This window comes from Pongo abelii, chromosome 1, assembly GCF_028885655.2.
Source record: "Pongo abelii isolate AG06213 chromosome 1, NHGRI_mPonAbe1-v2.0_pri, whole genome shotgun sequence".
NCBI lineage: Eukaryota > Metazoa > Chordata > Mammalia > Primates > Hominidae > Pongo > Pongo abelii.
This window is the reverse complement of record NC_071985.2, coordinates 194,405,721-194,428,703: the sequence shown is the minus strand read 5'-3', so window position 1 is coordinate 194,428,703 and position 22,983 is coordinate 194,405,721. Positions and strand designations below refer to the sequence as shown.

The 22,983-nt window shown below is 49.3% G+C and overlaps 1 protein-coding gene across 3 annotated transcripts in view; it reads left to right on the top strand.

Annotated features, from left to right (window-relative positions):
• The first annotated feature begins 1,094 nt into the window (after window positions 1-1,094).
• Window positions 1,095-22,983, top strand: part of MACF1 (microtubule actin crosslinking factor 1) — a 401,556-nt gene continuing 379,667 nt past the window's right edge. The window contains exons 1-2 of one of the 3 annotated variants that reach the window (XM_054528608.2): window positions 1,095-1,136; window positions 1,990-2,261. In XM_054528608.2, the coding sequence (XP_054384583.1) occupies window positions 2,042-2,261 (220 nt within the window). In that variant the 5' untranslated portion in view covers window positions 1,095-1,136; window positions 1,990-2,041. Of the gene's footprint in view, window positions 1,137-1,989; window positions 2,262-22,249; window positions 22,953-22,983 lie in introns of those variants that run through there. The other 2 variants (XM_063715153.1, XM_063715090.1) reach the window with 2 other exon arrangements.

Sequence of the window (22,983 nt, the reverse complement as noted above, 5' to 3'; positions counted from 1 at the left end):
TCTCCGGGAGGAGGCCTTGGGAGAGCCGGCCTTTGTAGTAAAATGGGCGTCTTGGAGAGGAATGGGCGGTTCTGGGATGAAGCAGGTGGTCTGAGAGGAGGGGCATTTTTCCTGCCCCCGAGCTGAGGGTAGGGATGGAAGCTTGGCCTGAGTTTCCCAGAGGTTGAGGCTGTCACTTCAACACCTGCCCTGGCACCAGAAGGTAATGGGAGAAGGGGTAAGAGCTAAGATAAAGGGCAAAGCTGTGCCAGGACCTGGGTCCTTTCCTTTCTGCTTCCTGTGGCTAGATCCCTTCTAGATGTTCTGTGGGAAGAGGGCTCACATGCTGCTGGCACAAGGGGTGCCCTGGCAGGGAGGCTCTGCTGCCCGAGGCTGCCTACAGGCCTCCTACACCGTTTTTATGTTTCTTTTGTTATCTCTTTGAATTCTGTGCCTATGGTGGGGATCTGCCAATGACCCAGGAGGCTGTCTCTGCCCCTTGCTGCCTCTAGACTGAGATTCGAGAGTCCTGGAGGAGCTGTGGCCACGGACCCATTGTGTCCAGCCATGTAGGCTACCTCGCTGTCTCTACACAGCCCTGTGAGCAGGTATTCCCTATAAGGGAAAATCAACAGCTGCTGCCCTCCCTGGACCCTACAGCCAAAGTCAGAGCTGGGTACCCGGGTTGGCTTTGGGGCCTGTAGGAAGGCTGGTAGCTGAAGGCACATACCATTCGCGCTCTGATGGAGCCCTTGGGGTGGTGGGCCATGTGTAGCAGATGGTTCTGGGAAGTGAGCTTGACCTGGCTGAGGGAAGGCTGCCCAGTCTGGCTGGTGGAGCCCAGCTGGCCTTAGAGCAATTGTATTTTCACTCAACTCTCTCCACTAGCTAAACTGACCAGAAAAAATGGACTTTCTGTCCCATCCGCCCACCCCATCCTCATGCTGTGCCACTTATTCCCACAACAGCCCTTGGAATAAGCAAACGAACATTTAATCTAATGCCTGCTGGGTGCCATGCATGGCATCAACCAGTACTACATTTGCATTTGACAGTGTTCTTAAAACATCCTCTGAAGTGGAATATTACCCCCATTTTGCAGATGAAGAAACTGAGTCTCAGAGAGGTGAAGTGACTTGCCCAAGATCACAGCAATTGTAAGTGGCCAAACCAGAATTTATACCCAGGTCTGTCTTACTTCAAGTCTAGTACATTTTCTAATATATCTGCTGGAGACAGAGTGGGAGAAACCAGGGAATTTCTGCCTATTCTAGCCCATGGTTTGCTTCATGCCTGCTATTGAGATCATGCTTTAGCTTTTTGAAAATACTTCCCATCTGTTGCCCCACTTTATCCTTATAGCATTCCTGGGAGGTAAGTAGAACAGGAATATAATAATAGATACTGTGTATTGAGTGCTTACTGGGCAGTAGGCACTATTAAGCACTTTACATGCAAGATTAAGCACTTTACATGCAGAACCCAACCCTCTAGGGCTAGGTTCTAACTATCATCATCCCCATTTTGTAGATGAGGGTGCTGAGGCTCAGAGAGATTAAATGGCTTCTCTAGGGTCACACAGCTAGTAAATGGAGTAGAATTTAAACCCACAGCGTTCTGTCATGGGATCTGTGAGCTTAATCCTCCAAATGTGCCAAATAGCAATAATAATAGTTCCTAGGAATAGGAGCTATTCCTAGGATGTAATAGCTAACTTTTACATGTAAAAGCTAACTTTTACATGTAAAAAAAAGCTAACTTTTACATGAAAAAGCTAACTTTTACATGTAAAAGCTAACTTTTACATGATGTTTTAAGATTTATAGACATCATCACATATAATATCCCCCAAACCTCGTGAATTAGTTTTGGGATGTATTATTTTCGTCCTATTTTCCAGGTGAAGAAACTGAGGTACAGATAGGCAGGACTAGAACCTCTGCTTCCCAAGTCCCAGTGTTCCTTATGGGACCCCTTTTGTCTGCTCACATTCATCCCTTTCTCCTTCAGATCACTTCTCCCTGGGCTCCCAGGCCCTCCTGCGGCAGCCCCCACCTGGGCCATGTCTTCCTCAGATGAAGAGACGCTCAGTGAGCGGTCATGTCGGAGTGAGCGGTCTTGTCGGAGTGAGCGATCTTACAGGAGCGAGCGGTCAGGGAGCCTGTCTCCCTGTCCCCCGGGGGACACCTTGCCCTGGAACCTGCCACTGCATGAGCAGAAAAAGCGGAAAAGCCAGGATTCGGTGCTGGACCCTGCAGAGCGTGCTGTGGTCAGAGTCGCTGGTAAGAGAGGTCCCCCAGCAGGCTGGATGCTGTGGGTGTGAGGGAGGAATGGGCCAGGGTGCAGCAGCTGTGTGGGGAGCTGAGGGGTCCTCACCAGGGTCTCTGACAAAGCAGCCATAATCTGATTTGTTATTATTATTCTTGGAAAGATGTTGAAATAGCATTAACAGAAAACCCCAAAGAGGAAAATCTGCCACCCCTTGCTCACATGAGACCTGTTTTCATTTCTGCACCTTCTTCCCTGTCTTTGTCCCCATTCAGTTATATTTTCTATGCAGTTGCCTTCATGGCTTAGGTACCATTCTGCATCTGACTCTTTTCAGTTACTCTTATATTAAAAAGATTTTCCATATTGCACTTTAGACTTTATGGTTACCATTTCTAAAAGCTGTCTATTTCATGACTTTCTAAATCCTACTCTTTTTTCACTTTTTGGCTATATTAGACAATGCTGCTGAGAACATGGTTAAGAATGATTTGACTTCTGTTATTTCCTTATAATGAAATCCTTGGAGAGTACAGTTTTACTTGTATCGCCTTCCAAAAGTGTTCTACATGCTGACCTTTAACACGTCAGCATGACTTGAAGGCTGGGGCTACCTCCTGTGGTGGGATGTGCCCAGCTGTTTGCCAAGCAGCAGTGCAGTGCTGTAGTTATGAGTGTAAGCTTTGGAATCAGAGAGGGTAGGGTGCTGGATCATGGCCCTGACACTGACCAACTGTGTGACTCTGGGCAAGTCCCTTATTCTATCTCAGTGTCACTTTCCTTGTCTTAAGAATGCCCACTGTGCAGGGATGTCTTGAAGGTTAGATGAGACAATGTGTGGAAAGCCCTTAGCACAGTTTTTGGCTCAATAAAGGAGATGCCTCCACTGAAGGCATCCACAGCTGCTCCCCGAAGTCTGCTCAGCATCTCAGCAGGGTGTTGGTGTTACAGTACAGATAGGAAGATGGAGCAGTGCCTGCAGCTAATTCAGTGACATCACCCACTTTCAAGCCATCACCAAGGCCTGTACTGCTACCTTCTTTGTGTCCCTCAAATAATACAGCCACCCTCTCCACTGTGTCATCTCTCACCTGGACCTTCCAATGAGCATTTAATAGCTCTTCCTCTCTTAGTCTTGCCACCATCCTCCACATGACTAATAGAGTATTTTTTTCTAAAATACAAACCTCAAGAACACATATTCTATTTTATGAAATGAAGTGTTGCCCGTACAACACTTCATTAAAAATACAATAAAAAATAAAATAAAACACAAACCTAATTCTATTACTCAGCTGCTTAAAAACCACCTTTGGCCCCCCATTGCCTGTGGAATAAAGGCTTCAGCATAAAGACCCATCAAAATTACTTACCTCTTCAGCTTCACCTGCCACCACCTGTACCCCCAATCACCCTGCCACAGTACACTGTAACTTGCCCCCCAGAGGGATGCATCTTGCAGGATGAAACCACCACACTTTAATTTTCTTCTCTGCAAGATGCTGGTAAACCCTCCTCCTCTTTTAAGTGCCGCCTCCTCTGTCCTTAATGCCCCCAGTGGTATCCAAAGCTTCCTCCTCCGCTCTCACAGTCATACTTTTCTCTCCTCCATGTTCCCTTGTTCAATGTAGCAGTTAACCCACAGGGTGCCCATCACTCCCTTAGAAGAGTGAGCAATTTGGGACATGTCTTATGTTTTGAGCCCCCAAGGGCTGCACAGGGCCTTGTACATGCTAGAGATCAATCGGTATTGAATGACTGAATGAATGCTGAATGCGTGTTTTGAGGATATTATGTGATGTGACAGATTGTGATCCAGAAACAGGCACTGAGCTACAACGGAAAGTTAGAGAAAGGCTTATGTGGGCTCAGGTAATCAGGAAAGGACTTTAGAGGGAATGAGCTACAAGTGAGGAGACAGCAGTGAGGCCTGGAAGGCAGGAGGGAGATTTGGAGCTCTTTCTAGTGGGCAACGAGGAGTCCTTGGAGGAAGTCCATCTCAAAACCTTTGGGCCTGCAGCATCAGCCAGTAACAGAATTTTAGAGCTGTCCCTAGGGTGCAGGAAGGGCTTTACTTGTCCCCAGTCTTGAAGGGCCATAACTCAGGGCCCTGATGACTCATAAACCTCTTTCTCCTGAAGAGAGAGTGGGCTGCCTCATTCTTCCTTCTTTATGCCCTCTGCCTCCATCCCTTATCACTCATGCATACTTAGATTGCTTTGTGATGATTTCCACTTCCAGTCTTCTCTGAGGAGGCCCACGGGATGACTTGCTTGCTGCTTCAGATTTGGAGTCTAGAATAGAAGTGGAGTGGACTCAAGGAGGCTTAATTTTACGCAGGCAAGGCTCCTAAGGACCCTGCTGAGTCAACTGAGCAAAGGAATGGTGGGTGCTGCGCTGTGCTGTGTTTCTGGCATAGATGCTGATCTCCTTTGCATCCTGACACTGCTGAATGCCTCTTTTGAGGAGGGGGCTGGGCCAGTGAGGCTGAAAATGGGGAGACTGCCATGGTTAAAAATAACTTGTGCACTGCAGTTGGGCGTGTTTCTTTAGCAGGAGAGGAGAGAGGCAGCAGAGACGAGGCGGGACTGCGACTTTAGGGTCTTGCTGAAATCTTCATGTGATTTTAGAATGCTGTGGGGGCTCCACCAGAGTAATGGAAAAGGCAGCCTTAGCTCTGCAGGGACTCCTTCACAGGAGGTGCAGGAGGGGCATGTCTGGGAGACCCTGGATGCTCTGAAGCTCTCTGAAGCAGAACTTTAATTGTGGGAGGAAATGAAGTCAGTCTTACGCTGGAAGCCAGCTGTGGCCTGTGCAATTTTCTCCTCCCCCTGGATCTTGCTTATGAAGCCAAGTGGGGGTGTCTGAATCACTCTCACCAAATAGAGATCTTCCCTTTCCCTGGCCCACTCCGTGTCCTGAGCTGGTCTTAGGGCCTCGCCCTTGCTTGAGAGGCCTGATGGGGCAAGCCTGGTGGTCACACATGTCAGAGTAGAGAGGGGTGTCGGGGCTGAGAACCTGCTGATTTCAGTCTACAAAGCCAAACAGGTTTTAGGGTGCTGAACCTTGTTCTTCCTCCCATCTTCCTGTTCTCATCCTTTCCCTCCATTTGTTTCTCCTTCTTCTTTGCCAACCATTTTCTCAACTCCCTAAGCCCAGCCACATCCAAATGTAACAAGAGTCACTAATGAAAGTGTCTTGTTTCTGTTTATCAGTTTTATGGTTTACACAGAGATTTCAAAATAACTCTGTTAGGCAGGACATATGTTAGCATCCGAGGCTCAGAGGGTTTAAGGGACTTGCCTATAGTTACACAGGACTGGTAAACACAGATCTTCTAACTCCAAGTACATTGCTATTTCTTTTTTTTTGAGACAGAGTCTCACTTTAACACCCAGGCTGGAGTGCAGTGGCGCGATCTCAACTCACTGCAACCTTCGCCTCCCGGGTTCAAGCAATTCTTCTGCCTCAGCCTCCCGAGTAGCAGGGATTACAGGCGTGTGCCACCATGCCCAGCTAATTTTTGTATTTTTAGTAGAGATGGGGTTTCACCATGTTGGTCAGGCTGGTCTTGAACTCCTGACCTCAGGTGATCTGCTTGCCTTGGCCTCCCAAAATGCTGGGATTACAGGCGTGAGCCACCGCACCCAGCCCTGTACATTGTTATTTCTATTTCCTTAGGCAATACCTGGCAACCAGGCCAGTCTGAATCTTCTGTAGTTGACAATCTAAATCTCCACACTCACCTGAGAGACTTGGTCACTTCCGGGAAAGGCCTCAGGATCCTGGTCTATAGAACTAGGAAAGGGGAGAGACAAAGATCTTGGAAAATTTGCCTCTTCCCCTCTGGCTCTCTGTCTTTAGTGAAGAGCAGTAGAAATATCCTTACTTAATGGTGGGGAGTAACAAGGAAGTGGGGCGCTAGGGAGCTTACTCTAGCAAGGAGTACAACCCCAAAGGGTAGAAACAAAGAGAGGAAGAAATGACGTATCCCTTGGGACCTGTGGGGAGTATGTTGAGAATAGGGTGCAAGACAGGGTGTCACATGGCTGTACCCTGCACAACCCTTGGGGGTGCGATTCACATCACATTTGTTGCCATTGCAGACGTGTACATTTATTATTACAAGTTTCCTGCAGATGGCAGTAACATATTTTGAAGAAGGGCTCATGTTTGGGCTAGGGCACGGTAGGGTGCAGGAAGATTCCACCATCTACCCATCAATCAGGTATTCATTCATCTAACATCACATAATCAGGACCCTCCCTGTCCTTGGCATTGATATTCAAAGATGACTGAAGATGTGGTCCCTTCTGCATGAAACTCAGTCTAGTGGAGAGGACAGAAGGGAAAAAAGGCCGGGTGTAGTGGCTCACACCTGTAATCTCAGCATTTCGGGAGGCTGAGGCAAGAGAATCGTTAGAGCTAAGGAGTTCAAGACCAGCCTATGAGACCCTGTCTCTATTTTTTTTTTAAGTAGTTAGAAGGGAAAAAATAATTATATCCCCGTATGAGTTGTGAAAAAGGGGAGTGCAGTGACTCAGAGCTAAGGATTGGACCCCTCTCTGGTTGTTTATTTATTCATTCCTTCAATTAAAAATGGGGTTAAGCTATGTGCCAGTAGAAAACATCTTTGGGATTCATTCCTGGGAGTATCAGCAAATGCTGCTGAAATAATCATTCCCAACATCTGCTCCATTGTGGCCTTCTAGTCAGACGGCAATTGTCTCTCTGCACAGGCCTTGTTTCAGTTGGCTTTATATTCATGTTCATTGTTCCCACGTTCATTTCCCTCACCAGCTCTGGAGCTCGTTGTAGTCAGGAGTCCCATCTTACCCTTTTTGCCCCGGGACAGACAGCCATGAGAGCACTACCTGGTCAGAAGGTGGAGCTTACTCCTCTGGGCCCATGTGTCTCTCCTCCAAGTTGGGAGCTCTGAGAAGACATCTCACAGGCACCTCTCTGCTTCATTCATTCATTCATTCATTGAGTAAAAAAATGGATTAAGCTCCTGCCATGTGCCAGGCACTGTGGAGACAACTGAATCTGGAGTTACAAGACTTAGGCAAATGACCTTGCTTCTTGGATCCTCAGTTGCCTTATCTATAAAAGGGAGATGGTGATAAAGGGTGTAAAAGGGAAATGAACGAGAATCAGAATGTGCTGGAAAAACACAAGTTCACATGGCCCGTTACTGCACTTAGCAGTGTCATTCCTTGTAACCTCCCTGGCAGCTAGATGAGGCAGTGGAGACTCAGGAGGCCAGCAGTTTCCCAGGCCAGCAAAGAAGGAGCCCAAGCCTCTTATTTCTGTCCCCTTCTTTTGTTCTTTAGGCCTTTGTCAGGGAGCAGATGGAAGTGGCTTATTCTGGCCAAGCCGTGAGTGGGAAGAAGGGAATGCAGGGATGGGAAATGGAACCCTAAAGACAATCTCATTGGGAATCCTTACTCCTCAGCTGCCAACCTTCCTTGCCCTGAGGCTCTTCGAGTTTTGTATCCAGGAAGGCTCCTCCTCCTTCTCAGCTTCTCTACTTCTTCCTGGCAGTGTCCTCAGAGTCTCTGTCCCTGTCCTGGAGCTTGGTTTCAGTAGCAGCAGAGAAGAGCAGAGGAGAGTGCCCTGAAAGTGGGGCAGAATGAATTGTAGCTACACACCACCAGCTCAGCTCCAGCTCTTTGAAAGTAAATCTGGGTCACATTAGCTGTGGGCTGGAACATGACCACGTGGGCAGAATTCTGTGCAGGCAGCAGAAAAGACAGCCAATCTGTCCTTTCTGTGAGGTGCAGGGCCCCTGTGGGACCCCAGCTGGTGAGGGAAGGTGGTTTCTGGATTGCAAGGTGGAATGCCATCTTAATGCCATCATGCTTTTCTAATGACATCCTAGGTGACATAGAGAAAGGTATGGAATGGCAGTTTGGTTCATGCCTTTCTGTTTGTTATGGGAGAAGCCAAGGCTGAAGGTAGGAATGCAGAGGAAGGACTGGTTACTTTGGGGACCGTGAAAGGCCATCATTTCTCAGTCTCATGGGCTCAGGGGTTAGATGCCACCAGAGTAGCTGACACTGCAGCAGGATCTAGGGCTGCACTTGTTCTTTATTTCAGCAGTCCTCCCCTTGAGGAAAGGTCTGTGAACAGATCCATCATCACTAAAGTGTTACATGGAGCCTGGCTGGCCTCCTCTTTCTGGTTGCTGTGGCTAGGGCCTGCCATGATTTGGCCCTGCCACTGCCTGTTGCCACATGTCAGTTAGAAGCCTACCAGCCTCTTTCTCTGTCTTGGCTTTCCTGTAGGAGCAGAATAGGTGTCCCTTGCTGGAATCTCTGCCTGGATCTGGGATACTGCTACAGGGAAGGTCTGAAGCCCCTATAACTTGAAGGGTAATGATTATGAGCTGCAGCTTCTGTCTGAAGCTGTGCCCCACCTCTACCCCAGAAGATACCAGACTTTTGCCTTGTGGTCAGGAGAGGATTCTGCCTGGGGCCTCAGTGGATGTCTCTGGGATGCCCTCCCCCGCTCATTCACACATTTCCTCATGTGCTCACTCTTCCATTCATTCACGCAAAGGGCTAGCTTTGGGAGTCAGCTGGAGCCCTAGTTTCATTGCTCATTTGCTCATTGGGTGACCCTGGGATGTTAGTCACTTCATTGAGCCTCAGTTTCTTACAGTTAAAATGGAGGAGCAAGAGCACTACCTCAGAGACTTGCACAGTAGATTAAATGAGATAGTTGGGAGTAGGATGCTTGGCCCAGTACCTGCTATATAGTCAGCCCTTGATAATTTTTTTTTTGAGACAGAGTCTCGCTCTGTCACCAGGCTGGAGTGCAGTGGCGCAATCTCGGCTTACTGCAGCCTCCACCTCCCAAATTCAAGCGATTCTCCTGCCTCAGCCTCTGGAGTAGCTGGGACTACAGGTGCGCGCCAGCATGCCCAGCTAATTTTTGTATTTTTAGTAGAGATGGGTTTCACCATGTTGGCCAGGATGGTCTCGATCTCTTGACCTCGTGATCCGCCTGCTTTGGCCTCCCAAAGTGCTGGGATTACAGCCACTGCACCCGGCTGCCCTTGATACATATTAGCTCTTTTCATGAATATCATTCATTCACTCATACACTTGTTCATAGATCCATAAATGTGCTGATTTATCCCCTTGCTTATTCACTGATTACACACTTGCTTATTTAACAAATATCCCTAGGGCTACTTTGTTCTAGGCTCAGACTGCACTTCAGAGCCCAGCTCCTGCCTATGAAGACCGTTAGAATACAGCATGAACTGAGCTACATTGCAAGTCCAAAGAGTTTTGAGGAAGTTCTGGAAGGGAAGGGACTTCTACTCCTGCCCCTCCCTGGCGTAGAGCAATGATAGCATTTCTTCTGGGGCTGGGAAAAGAAATAGGAATTAGCCAGGACAACCTGAAGAGACAGGGCACTTCCCGGTGGTTTGCGTCTATTTTTGCTCTCCTTTCTTTGGCTTTAGTAGGAAGAAAAGAAGGAAAATGAAGAGAGAACAGCTGGTGAGAATTAGGAACTGAAGAATCTAGACGGTGGTTTGGGGAGTGAACTCTGGACTCAGTTTAGGAGCGCCTGAGAGCTGGTGCCAGCTGGGTTCCTCCGGTGAATAATAGCTGGTAAAGCCACTGTGTAGAGTCCTAGATGTGTGCCAGGCATTTTACATACATCATTTAATCCTCATAGAACCCTAGGAGGTAGTTGCTATTCTCAACAGAAATGTTAAGTAACTTGTCTGAGGTTATACACTGAGCAAATAATGGAGCTGGGATTCAGCATTACTTAATGTGCATGGCGCCCCCTGGCCCTCAACATGTACAATATGCCCTTTGGAGTTATTCAAGTGCTGAGTTTCTGATCTGCCTAACTCCAAAGCCCTGTCACTTTTCAGGATATTTCAAACATACTAAAGTAGTGAGAATAGTATAGTGAACCCCCATCACCCAGAAACAAGAATGATCAATTCATGGCCAATTTTATTTCATTCATACACCGCTGTCAGTGGAAAAAACACAGTTCCTGTTTTTTCTCTTTTCTTTTTTTTTTTGAGATGGAGTCTTGCTCTGTCGCCCAGGCTGGAGTGCTGTGGTGCCATCTCAGCTCACTGCAACCTCCGCCTCCCGGGTTCAAGCAATTCTCTGCCTCAGCCCCCCGAGTAAGTGGGATTACAGGCGCCTGACACCATGCCCGGCTAGTTTTTTTGTATTTTTTAGTAGAGACGGGGTTTCACCATCTTGGCCAGGCTGGTCTTGAACTCCTGACCTCGTGATCCACCCGCCTGGGCCTCCGAAAGTGCTGGGATTACAGGTGTGAGCCACCGCGCCCGGCCATTTCCTGTTTTTCTATTCTCTTACTTAACAATCAACACAGAAGACTTCTGTGACCCCAAGATATGTGGGGACTTCTCCCCACCAGCAAGTTAAACAATAGTTCTGCAGTGGACACCAGTAGGGTGTCCTCCAGTTCAATTACAACACTGTCTACCTGGAAATAGCATCAGATCTCACAGTTTGAGGGTTCAGTCCCCAAGACATTCCCTCACTCCACTTTTTTTTTTTTTTTGAGATGATGTCTTGCTCTTGTTGCCCAGGCTAGAGTGCAATGGCGCAATCTCTGCTCACTGCAACCTCCACCTCCTGGGTTCAAGGGATTCTCCTGCCTCAGCCTTCTGAGGAGCTGGAATTACATGTGCGCGCCACCACGCCTGGCTAATTTTTTTTTTTTTTTTTTTTTTTTTTTGAGATGGAGTCTTGCTCTGTCACCAGGCTGGAGTGCAGTGGTGTGATCTCGGCTCACTGCAACTTCTGCCTACGGGGTTCAAGTGATTCTCCTGCCTCAGCCTCCCGAGTAGCTGGGACTACAGGCATGTACCATCACGCCCAGCTAATTTTTGTATTTTTAGTAGACACAGGGTTTCATCATGTTGGCCAGGATGGTCTTAATCTTTTGACCTTGTGATTCGCCCACCTTGGCCTCCCAAAGTGCTGGGATTACAGGTGTGAGCCATCGCGCCCGGCCGAGGGATTCTTTTCTTTTTTTTGAGACAGAGTCTCGCTCTTTTGCCCAGGCTGGAGTGCAGTGGTGAGATCTTGGCTTACTGCAACCTCTGCCTCCCAGGTTCTCCTGTCTCAGCCTCCTGAATAGCTGGGATTACAGGCGTGCGCCACCACACCTGGCTAATTTTTGTATTTGTAGTAGAGACGGGGTTTCACCATGTTGGCCAGGCTGGTCTCGAACTCCTGACCTCAGGTGGTCCACCCACCTCGGCCTCCCAAAGTGCTGGGATTACAGGCGTGAGCCATGGTGCCCCGCCCCGCCCCACTCCACTTCTAATGCCAATCACAAGACCCAGATTGTTTTTACCTGTGCTTCTGACTGACTGGCTATAAATGGGGTGCTGGCTGGGTGCAGTGACTCATACGTGTAATCCCAGCATTTTGAGAGGCCAAGGTGGGAGGCTCGCTTGAAGCCAGGAGTTCAAGACCAGCCTGGGTAATATAGTGAGACCCTGTCTCTACAAAAAATAAAATAAAATTAGCCAGGCAGGAGAATCGCTTGAACCTGGAAGGTGGAGGTTGCGGTGAACTGAACTCGTGCCACTGCACTTTAGCCTGGGCAACGAGTGAAATTTTGTCTCCAAAAAAAAAAAAGAAAAAAGAAAGAAAGAAATTAGCCAGGCATGGTGGTACATGCCTGTAATACCAGCTACTCAGGATGCTGAGGTGGGTGGATTGCTTGAGCCCGGGAGGTCGAGGCTGCAGGGAGCTGAGATTGTGCACTGCACTCTACCCTGGGCTACAGAGTGAGACCAGATCTCAAAACAAACAAAAGAAAAACCACAAAACACACAGAGGATACAGGTGAAGAGATGTAGAGGGCAAGGGCAAGGTATGCAAGAAGGAATGTGGAGCTTCCATGCCCTCCCTTGTATGCCACCCTTCAGGAATCTTCACGAGTTGTTATCCTGGAAGCTCCCTGAATCTTAGGCCTTTCATGGAGACTTCCTTGGGTAGGCATGATTGACAACCATGTAGAAATGTGATTGGGCAAAAAGGGTATGTCTAACACTAACAGTGTGGAAACCCAGCAAAGCCTGGCTGTTCGGATTCTTCTTGAGTTTTCTGTGCAGTATTCCTTCCCCCAGGGTATGGGGCAAGACTCCTGAAATAGGGGTCTCATAATTACAGTCAGAAATGTGGGGGAAGGCGGCTGGGCATGGTGGCTCACGCCTGTAATCCCAGCACTTTGGGAGGCCGAGGTGGGCAGATCACGAGGTCAACAGATCGAGACCATCCTGGCCAACATGGTGAAACCCCGTCTCTACTAAAAATACAAAAAAATTAGCTAGGCATGGTGATGCGTGCCTGTAGTCCCAGCTACTCAGGAGGCTGAGGCAGGAGAATCACTTGAACCCAGGAGGAGGAGGTTGCAGTGAGCTGAGATCGCGCCACTGCACTCCAGCCTGGTGACAGAGTGAGACTCCGTCTCAAAAAAAAAAAAGAAATTTCGGGGAAGGCTGAGAGTGGTGGCTCACACATATAATCCCAGCACTTTGGGAGGCCGAGGAAGGTGGATCACTTGACACCAGAAGTTCAAGACCAGCCTGAGCAACAACATAGTGAGACCACCATCTCCATAAAAAAAAAATTAGTCAGGTGTGGTGGTGCATGCCTGTAGTCCCAGCTACTCGGGGGGCTGAGATAGGAGGATCCCTTGAGCCCAGGAGGTCATGGCTGCAGTGAGCTATGATTGTACCACTACACTCCAGCGTAGGCAACAGAATGAGATGCTGTCTCAAAAAAAAAAAAAAAAATGGCTGGGTGCAATGGCTCATGCCTGTAATCCCAACACTTTGGGAGGCCAAGGCAGGAGAATCACTTGAGTCTGGGATATCAAGACCTGCCTGGGCAACATAGTGAGACCTTGTCTCTACAGAAAATCAAAAAATAATCCAGGCGTAGTGGCACATACCTGTGGACCCAGCCACTCAGGAGGCTGAGGTGGGAGGATCATTTGAGCCAGGGAGATTGAGGCTGCAGTGACCCATGATCGCACCACTGCAGCTGTGATCATCGTCATCCAGCCAGGGTGACACAGTGAGACCCTGTCTCAAAAAAAAAAAAAAAAAAAAAATTGCAGGAAAGATTGAGTCCTGCTTTGGGAGGAAAAAGAAACAGGTGAAAGGAGGGCAGAAGGTCAGAAAGATTCTGTTTTCTAAGACTTGATTTGCTTCTGAGGTCTACAGTGCCTCAACATTGTAGCAGAAAACTATGACAAGGGCTATAGAAGTTATGAGCCAGGAACTGTGGACGAAAAAACCCATATATTGCAACCCCACTTCTCCCTCCCCAGTTATGTATAAGAAAGTTCTGGTAGCTGGGTGCAGTGGCTCACGCCTGTAATCTTAGCTACTCGGAAGGCTGAGGCAGGAGAATCACTTGAACCAGGAGGCAGAGGTTGCAGTGAGTCGAGACTGTGCCACTGCACTCCAGCCTGGGGGACAGAGCAAGACTCTATCTCAAAAAAAAAAATCAGAAAGTTCCAGCAATCACATACTTTTACCTTCCTCAGTTTTTGTTTTTGAGACAGAGTTTTGCTCTGTTGCCCAGGCTGCAGTGCAGTGGCACAATTGTAGCTCACTGCGACTTCAAACTCCTTTACTTCCCTCACTTTTTAACCGTTATGTTATACTACCTTTCCTCTAGTAGTAAATATACCAGTTTATCTGCTTCAGAGTCCATATCTGAGGACTGGAACCACTGCCACCTGACCTACTGCCCAAAGTCTTCATGAGGGATTCTTTTTTTTTTTTTTTTTTTGAGACGGACTCTTGCTCTGTCACCCAGGCTGGAGTGCAATGGTGTGATCTCGGCTCACTGCAACCTCTGCCTCCCGGGTTCAAGTAATTCTCCTGCCTTGGCCTCCTGAGTAGCTGGGATTACAGGTGCCCGCCACCACGCCCGGCTAATTTTTGTATTTGTAGTAGAGACGGGGTTTCACCATGTTGGCCAGGCTGGTCTTGAACTCCTGACCTCAGGTGATCCACCCGCCTCAGCCTCCCAAAGTGCTGGGATTACAGGTGTGAGCCACCGTGCCCAGCCTCTTCATGAGGGATTCTAACACCCAGATGTTCAGGCTCCAGGGGCAGTGTGTCCCTCCTAGCGTTGCTTGGCTGATCCTCTGGTCCTTCCAGCTTGAGGTTCAGGCTCTACTCCCAGAACACACAGAGCTAGGCTAGAGCATATCTGGTTCCTGTTCTGCCAGTATAATTAAACTAAATATCCCAAAAATGAATTTCAAGGATTCAATCTTGACAGACTGAAGTCAAGTTGCAATAGGATTCAGGTCCTTAACATCATGGCGGGAGGATGGCACAGTGGCTCATGCCTCCAACCCCAGAACTTTAGGAGGCCAAGGTGGGTGGATCACTTGAGCTCAGGGGTTCAACGTCGGCCTGGGTTACATGGCGAAACCCCATCTCTACAAAAAATACAAAAATTAGCTGGGCGTGGTGGTGTATACCTGTAGTACAAGCTATTTGGGGGACTGAGGCTAGAGGATCACTTGAGCCTGGGAGGTTGAGGCAGCAGTGAGCCATGTTCATGCCACTGCACTCTAGCCTGGATGACAAAGTGAAACCCTGTCTCAAAAAAAAAAAAAAATTCATCGAGGGAATGAGTTCCATTTTTGTTATAGGGGCCTGTGCCCCAGGACTGCCCTGATGCTGGTGAACTGCTTCACGTGACTCTGATCTCAGCTGAGAGCACTGGCCACCACTCTCGAGGGCCTCTCCCGGCCTCAGTGATTTGTGCTCTTTCCAGGCTGCCTGTTAGTGCCCCTTTAGAGGTTTCTACCTTGAGGTGGTGTTGGATGGGGAGCTGTGGCTTCAAGTGAAGAGAAGTTTCATAGATTAAAAAAAGCCACACCTCACAGTTTGGGGAACCTCCCAATTCCCCAAAGAGTATAGACTGCCTCAGAGGACCCACACAGGGTAAGACCCTGTCCTGCCTCAGAGCAGGAAGGGAGATTGGGTATGGTTCAGCAGGGCTCACATTAGCCTGATTCCTTAAAGAGTGAAGATAAAAACAGTTTTACTGACAAAGAAGCTGGGAGACAGCAGAGGGGCCAATACCTTTTATAACTGCTATTGTTAGGTTCCGAATGCCAGCCTTGGCGCTCAGCATCTTACACGCTGTATTTGACCTAATCCTCAAAACAACTTTAGGAGGCAGATGTGCTACAGCAGAGGAAGCAGAAACCCAGAGAGTTTGGTAACTTGCTCAAGGTCTCCCAGCCAGTAAGGGGCCAAGCTTGGAATGGTGCTAGCTCTGCCTAGGGCAACCCACTGCCTCCCCCATTACAAGGAATTATTACAAGGAGCTGTTATTAGTTTAATAACAGCTAACATCTGTGTAGCACTTCAAGTTTCACAGAGTGCCTTAACACCCATTATCTCTACTGTGCCTCGGGAAGCCGGTGCGGTGAGGCCTTCCACGCCCCTTTGGGATAGCTGCATGTCAGGGGTCCAGCCTCTGCTCATTTCTCCCAGGAAGCACTGGAGATTATTTGGAATTGGCTCTGACAAGCCACGGGAGAGGCCTAGGGAGAGGCTGAGGTGGAGCGACTTGGCCAGTTGCTATGGTAACCCAGATGGCTGAGTAACCATTTTGAGGGTTGCTATGGTGATGGGCTGCTGGTGGCAGGGATCTTGTCTTCCTGGGTGGCTGGCACCCTCGAGGCCTCTTAAATTGAGATGTTGCACTTTCTGAACAGAAGAGGGCAGCATGAGAGCAGGCAAAGGCTTCTTACCCCAGAGCAGATTTGGGAACTTGAGGCAAAGCTTAGAAAGGGTTTCTAGGACCTGGGCAGAAAGGGAGCTTTGGCTGGTGCCCAAGAGGCTGGTGGAGTTTCACTTCTGAGACTAGAACTAGGTAATTTTCTTCCAAGAGCTGGTCAGAGGATAATGCTTGGGGCTGCCCCTTCAGTGCCTGGCATCAGCTACTATTGGGGAATATAAAAGGCACAGCAGACAGCTACCCTTGCAAGGAGGAATGGAGAGAATATGTGCATGTGTGCACACACACACCCTCACTACTAGCAAAGAATTTCTTTTTTTTTTCTTTTTTTTGAGATGGAGTTTCGCTCTTGTTGCCCAGGCTGGAATGCAATGGCACAATCTAGGCTCACTGCAACCTCTGCCTCCTGGGTTCAAGCGATTCTCCTGCCTCAGCCTCCCAAGTAGCTGGGATTACAGGTGCCCACCATCACGCCCAGCTAATTTTTTGTATTTTTAGTAGAGACGCGGTTTCACCATATTGGTCAGGCTGGCCTCGAACTGCTGACCTCAGGTGATCTGCCCACCCCGGCCTCCCAAAGTGCTGGGATTACAGGCATGAGCCACCGCGCCTGGCCTAAGAATTTCTTTATAAAGCATCAATTAACACATAAAATAATGCAACATGAACCAAAGGTGAAGAAGAGCTGGGAGTAAACTTTCTAGAGGTTGAGGAAGGAGCACTAGCAGAAAGAGAAATAATTTTGTACTTCCCTCTTTCCTCCCTACACATGAAGTGCCCTCAGCCCTTGACCACTGAGTGGACATTGAGTTGGATTCTCAATTGTCTTGAATCAGATCTGGCTCCCTCCCCCAACCCCCATAAGAGTTCAGTGAGGCATCCATTCCTTCAGCAAATATTTATTGAACATCTACTATGTGCAAAGTATTGTGTTAGGCCCAATGATGAAGAAAGATGAAATAGATGTCTTTGCCCTCAAGAACCTATAAAGTAGGAGGTTAAGGAGGCAGTGATACAGACATCCACAGTACATGTACCTGGAGTTCAAGACCAACATAGTGAGACCCTGTCTCTATAAAATTTTTTTTTAAAAAGCCGGGCACGGAGGTTCACACCTGTAATCCCAGCACTTTGGGAGGCTGAGGCAGGCTGACTACTTGAGCCCAAGAGTTCGAGACCAGCCTGGACAGTATGGTGAAATTCTGTCTCTACGAATAGTACAAAAATTATCTGGGCGTGGTGGCACCTGCCTGGAGTCCTCGCTGCTGGTGGGTTAGTTGGTGGGCGCGCTAAGGCAGGAGGATTGCTTGAGCCTAAGAGGCAGAGGTGTCAGTGAGCCGAGATTGTGCCACCGCACTCCAGCCTGGGTGATAGAGTAAGACGCTGCCTCTAAATAAATAAATAGAAAAAAAATTCATGTCATTTGGGGTGAACTTTCAAGGTAGATTTCAGTAGGTGGAGTTGGGGGATGGGACATTCTAGGCAAAGCCTCAGAGTCTGATTATAGGGAAAGGAGGTACACACAAGGGTGTCATTGGAGATCAGCCTGAAAAGGAAGATAGATGTCTAAATATGGGAGACTTGGAATTCCAGGCTTAGATAAGGGATGCTGTGAGACAAACATACTCTCTCCTTAAATACTCTAGCCTTCCAGCTAGTCAGCAGTCACAGACAGCCAAGTATTTTAGGATCATCTGGTTCACTCATTCATGCATTTAATCAGAAATTTAGGCCAGGTGTGGTGGCTCATGCCTGTAATCCCAGAACTTTGGGAGGCTGAGGCGGGCAGATTACCTGAGGTCAGGAGTTTGAGACTAGCCTGGCCAACAAGGCGAAACCCCATCTCTACGAAAAATACAAAAATTAGCCGGGGGTGGTGGTGGGCGCCTGTAATCCCAGCTACTCGAGAGGCTGAGGCAGGAGAATCGCTTGAACTCGGGAGGTGGAGGTTGCAGTGGGCCCAGACTGCGCCATTGCACTCTAGCCTGGGTGACAGAGTGAGACTCCATCGCAAATAAATAACTAAATAAATAAAATTTTTAAAAAGTAAACAAATATACAAACGTGTGTGTGTGTGTGTATGTATATGTATATTTTTAGAGACCGAATTTTGCCATGTTACCCAGGCTGGTCTTGAACTCCTGGGCTCAAGCGATCCTCCTGCCTCAGCCTCCCAAAGTGTTGGAATTACAGGTGTGAGCCACCATGCATAGCATTAAAGAAATAGTTGGCCAGGTGCGGTGGCTCACGCGTGTAATCCCAGCACTTTGGGAAGCCGAGGTGGGTGGATTACCTGAGGTCAGTACTTCAAGACTAGCCTGGCCAACAAGGTGAAACCCCATCTCTACTAAAAATACAAAAATTAGCTGGGTGTGGTGGCGGGCGCCTGTAATCCCAGCTACTTGGGAGGCTGAGGCAGGAGAATCACTTGAACCCAGGAGGTGGAGGTTGCAGTGAGCTGAGATCACACCATTGCACTCCAGCCTGGGTGACAGAGCCAGACTCTGTCTCAAAAAAAAAAAAAAAAAAAAAAAAATTAAACCAATATACAAACGTGTGTGTGTGTGTGTATATATATGTGTATATGTATATTTTTAGAGACTGAATTTTGCCGTGTTGCCCAGGCTGGTCGTGAACTCCTGGGCTTAAGCAATCCTCTGGCCTCGGCCTCCCAAAGTGTTGGGATTACAGGTGTGAGCCACTATGCACAGCATTAAAGAAATAGTTGGCTGGGTGCGGTGTCTCACTCCTGTAATCCCAGCACTTTGGGAGGCCAAGGTGGGTGGTTCACAAGGTCAGGAGATCGAGACCATCCTGGCTAACACAGTGAAACCCCTTCTCTACTAAAAATAAAAAAATTAGCTGGGCATGGTGGCGGGCGCCTGTAGTCCCACCTACTCGGGAGGCTGAGGCAAGAGAGGTTGCAGTGAGCCAAGATCACACCACTGCACTCCAGCCTGGGCGGTGACAGAGCGAGACTCCATCTAAAGAAAGAAAGAAAGAGAGAGAGAGAGGGAGGGACGGAGGGAGGGAAAGAAAGAAAGAAAAGAAAAGAGGGAGAGAAAGAAAGAGGCCGGGCGCGGTGGCTCACGCCTATAATCCCAACACTTTGGGAGGCCGAGGCGGGCGGATCACGAGGTCAGGAGATCAAGACCATCCTGGCTAACACAGTGAAACCCCGTCTCTACTAAAAATACAAAAAATTAGCCGGGCGAAGCGGCGGGCGCCTGTAGTCCCAGCTAATCGGGAGGCTGAGGCAGGAGAATGGCGTGAACCCCGGGGGGCGGAGCCTGCAGTGAGCCGAGAGCGCGCCACTGCACTCCAGCCTGGGCGACAGCGAGACTCCGTCAAAAAAAAAAAAAAAAAAAAAAGAGACAGAAAGAAAAGAAAGAAAGAGAAGAAAAGAAAAGAAAAAGGAAAGAAGAAATAGTTAATAAGTGCCCTAGTTGTGCCAGATCATTTGCTAGGTGCTAAGGATCCTGTGGTGAATTAGACGACAAACAGTCCCAGCCCTCAGGAGCTTACGATTTAGTAAGGATGAAAGACACCGTACCATAACTTCAAGTGTGATGAGTATTACCAAAGGGTAGAGGAGGACCTATTAATTGGAGGAGGGCGGGGGGGTCAAGGAAGGCTTTCCCCTGGGGAGTTTCAGCAGAAGCATGGGTAGGAGTGAGCCAGGCCAAAGGAGAGTGATGAAGGGTTATAATCTGGGAGGAAAGTTGGTTGGGTGGCCCTGAGGCGAGATAACACATTAGAGGCACTGAAAGAAATAGAATGTGGCAGGGCTTTAGGGATAGGGGTATTTGATGAGGCTTTAATTGGGAGGACACCAAGGGTAAAGGGCTTTAATTTTCCTGTATTACTCTTCTCTTCCACTAGATGCCCTTCCAAGTACATCCTTCTGCTTCCCCCATTGCAGCCTTCTTAGAAATGCAGCAGCAGTCTCACCCATCAGGAGCAAAAGAAAATCAAAGACCAAAAGGAGAAAGGCTCAGAGCTTTTGCGACTGTGTGGTCTGGCTATAAATTTAGACTGTTGCTTGAAAGAAGCGAAAAACCTCCCCTTCATAGACTTCCTTCTTCCCATCCCCCTTGGCAGCCACTTTGTTCCTCTAGGCTTGTAAAATTTTCTCTGTATAAAACAGGAACATCAGCCAAACATGTGGACTTCCCCACTTTCCATTCATTAGAAGAATGCATTATTTCAAAATCTCCTGGGAGCATTTAAATGCAAATTTTGTCAAGAAAGCAATTTGAGTCTTAGAGAAGCCCTCTAGCCACAACCCAAAGCAGAAGTTTCTTCTTTGATTTCTGTGTTTCTTAAAAGGAATCTCAACCCCTTGCCTTCTCCCCGCAACCCCCCCAGGTCTTCTCTGATTCTCACAGCGGACTCTTCCCCTTTTTGCCCCTGTTCTTTCTTCACCTTTGGCAAGCATCAGTCACACATCTTGAGGAACCTGCTCACAAAGTGGCGCGTGTAGCAGCCCCAGGAGGGAATGGAGGGACTTTTCTATGTAGTGTAATGGACATAAGGAGGCAGATGTCTGTGTGGGGGCGAGATGTCTGTGTGGAGGTGTTTGTATGCGTGATTTCTGTCTGGGCCTTCTTAGCCCTGCTGGTATAAAATAATATGGGAAATGCAGATGACTCAGCACTGACACAGTCAAGATCCCCAGAGTTAGCATTTCTATATTCTCTGCTGTTTACGAAAAATGTGCTTGTGCCATCAATCAGCAACTCATCCTGCATTTTCCACTAAAAGCCTTTTACTGAAAAATGCATATACTTATTCCCCTTCTTTTTGTAAACTGAGCTCATTAGCAGCTGACACCAAACTGAGAACTAGTTTTGTTTGTTTGTTTTAGCACGGAGGATTAAACTGGGAGGAAATGAGCATTTGTCTAAGGATCCTCCCTGTCCTCTTTCAGGCTCTTCCCTGCACGATCTTCATGCCCACAACTTGGGCAGGGCAGCAAAACTTGATGGGAAAAGATATGATAAATGACTTGCTCACCTGATTTCTGATCAGGGTGTGGTGTGGAAACAACCAGCATGCACCTATTAGCGAAAAGGGTCATTTTTTTTTCTTGTTACGAATGTGCTGAGCATTGACCAAAATACTTGGCACTACTCACAAGGTACAAAGACACCTTCCCTAGCCTGGGGTTAAGAAGTTTCTCCTTCAAACTCTTGAGAATGGGAACTGGAATGGAAGCCCAAGTCCCAATTTTGGTTGCTCAGTGTTGCATGAATTCTTTTTTTACTTGCTAATGTGCCCTTATTGTGAGATCAACCAGCGTAACTTCTTACCCACAACCACCTCTCCAGACCTCCTGAAAAATCAAGCTAACAGGGGAGGATAACTGCTGAATGGGGGGTGGAGGGCACAACGTGTCACCTACATTGACCAGAGTTCTTCATTCACTGCTCATGGCTCCAGCGCACTCCATGAATACTGGGATTGAATGATACACAGCCGAATGTTGGATCAAATGATGTTGGGAGCTCTGTCCTCAAAATGGCCCCCAATAAATCCCTACCCATATTTTCCAGTTTCCTTTCTTTACTCTTTCCTTTCCCCTGATGACAAAGAATAATTGGCTTCCCCTTTTCTTCCCTGACCAGCTATGCTCCGGAGTCCTTTCTTTGTTTCCTAACAGTCCTGGTTCCGTCTCAGGTTCCCACATTTCTCCCTTTTGATCTCTGTCTCTCTGTTCAGATGGCTGTCACAGTTTAATAATCCTGGAGGGTCTATCCCCCACAGATTTATGTCTCCCTGTCTCTCCTCTTATTCACCCCATTTGCATTCAGAATCCCGTTTTCTTGCCTCCCTGGGTTGTCATTTCTCAGGCTCTGGCTCCTTGGCCTGGTTTACTTCATGGTGCTGGATCTGCCCCGTCACTTCTCGTTCAGCTTCTTCTGTTTCTGGAAAACCCTTTGTTCCCGGGCTTCTTTGTGGGCTCAGTGTCCTCCGGCCCCACACTGCAGCCCTGTCTGGATCTTGCCCTTGTCCTCGTTCTGACCACGTCTAGCCCTGGGATCTGAGGCATCGTGGTCTTTTGCCCTCTGCTTTCCCTTCAGTTTCTCCAGGTCCTTCTCCAGCAGCCGCACAGGCCCCGCTGGGTTTCTCTTCAGCCAGGGGGCTCCCTCCTTTGTCCTGCTCCCGGCGGCGTAGGCCAGCGCTGACTGGGGCTCCCGCCCGCCCTGTGGAGCCGGCCCGGGTCTCCCTGCCGTTCGGCCGGCCCAGCCTTTCATCCTGACGCGCGGGGCCTCCCACCCAGCGGGACTCCCCCGTGGGCTGGCCTCTCGTGCCCCTCGGCTCGGGCCCCAGTCCGGGCCGGGCGGGGGTCGGCAGCCCCTGGGGGACCCGTGTGGGCAGCCCGGGCCCAGCCGGCCGCAGCTTGGGGCCGAGGACTCGCCGGGCCCCGGAGGCGGCGGGGAGAGGGGGCGGGGAACGGGCCGGGCCTGGCGCTTCTGACAGGAGGAGCCGCTGCCGCCGCCCGCCGCCGCCCGCCGCCGCGGCCGCGCCGGGGCGGGCTGAGGGAGGAGCGGAGCCGAGGGGTGAGGAGGCGGAAACGCGAGCCGGGACCGGCGGAGCGCAAGCGGGCCGGGTGCGAGCGGACTGAGGAGCGGAGCGCGACTGCCGGGCCGGGCGAGGCGGGCGGACGGCTGAGAGCGAGGGCGCCGTCGCCGTCTCTGAGACGCACAAAGGGCCGAGGCTCGGGCCGCCGCCGCCGCCGCCGCCTCAGCGCGCGGGCCTGGAACCGGCAGCCCCCGGGGCTCGGGGAGAACGCGGTGCGGGCGGCCATGGCCGGCTACGTGCCGGGTCAGCAGCCGGCCAACCGCAGCCAGGAGAAGGAGTTCGTGCAGGCGTACGAGGATGTGCTGGAGCGCTACAAAGGTAGGGCCGGGGACTGGCCGGCGCTGAGGCC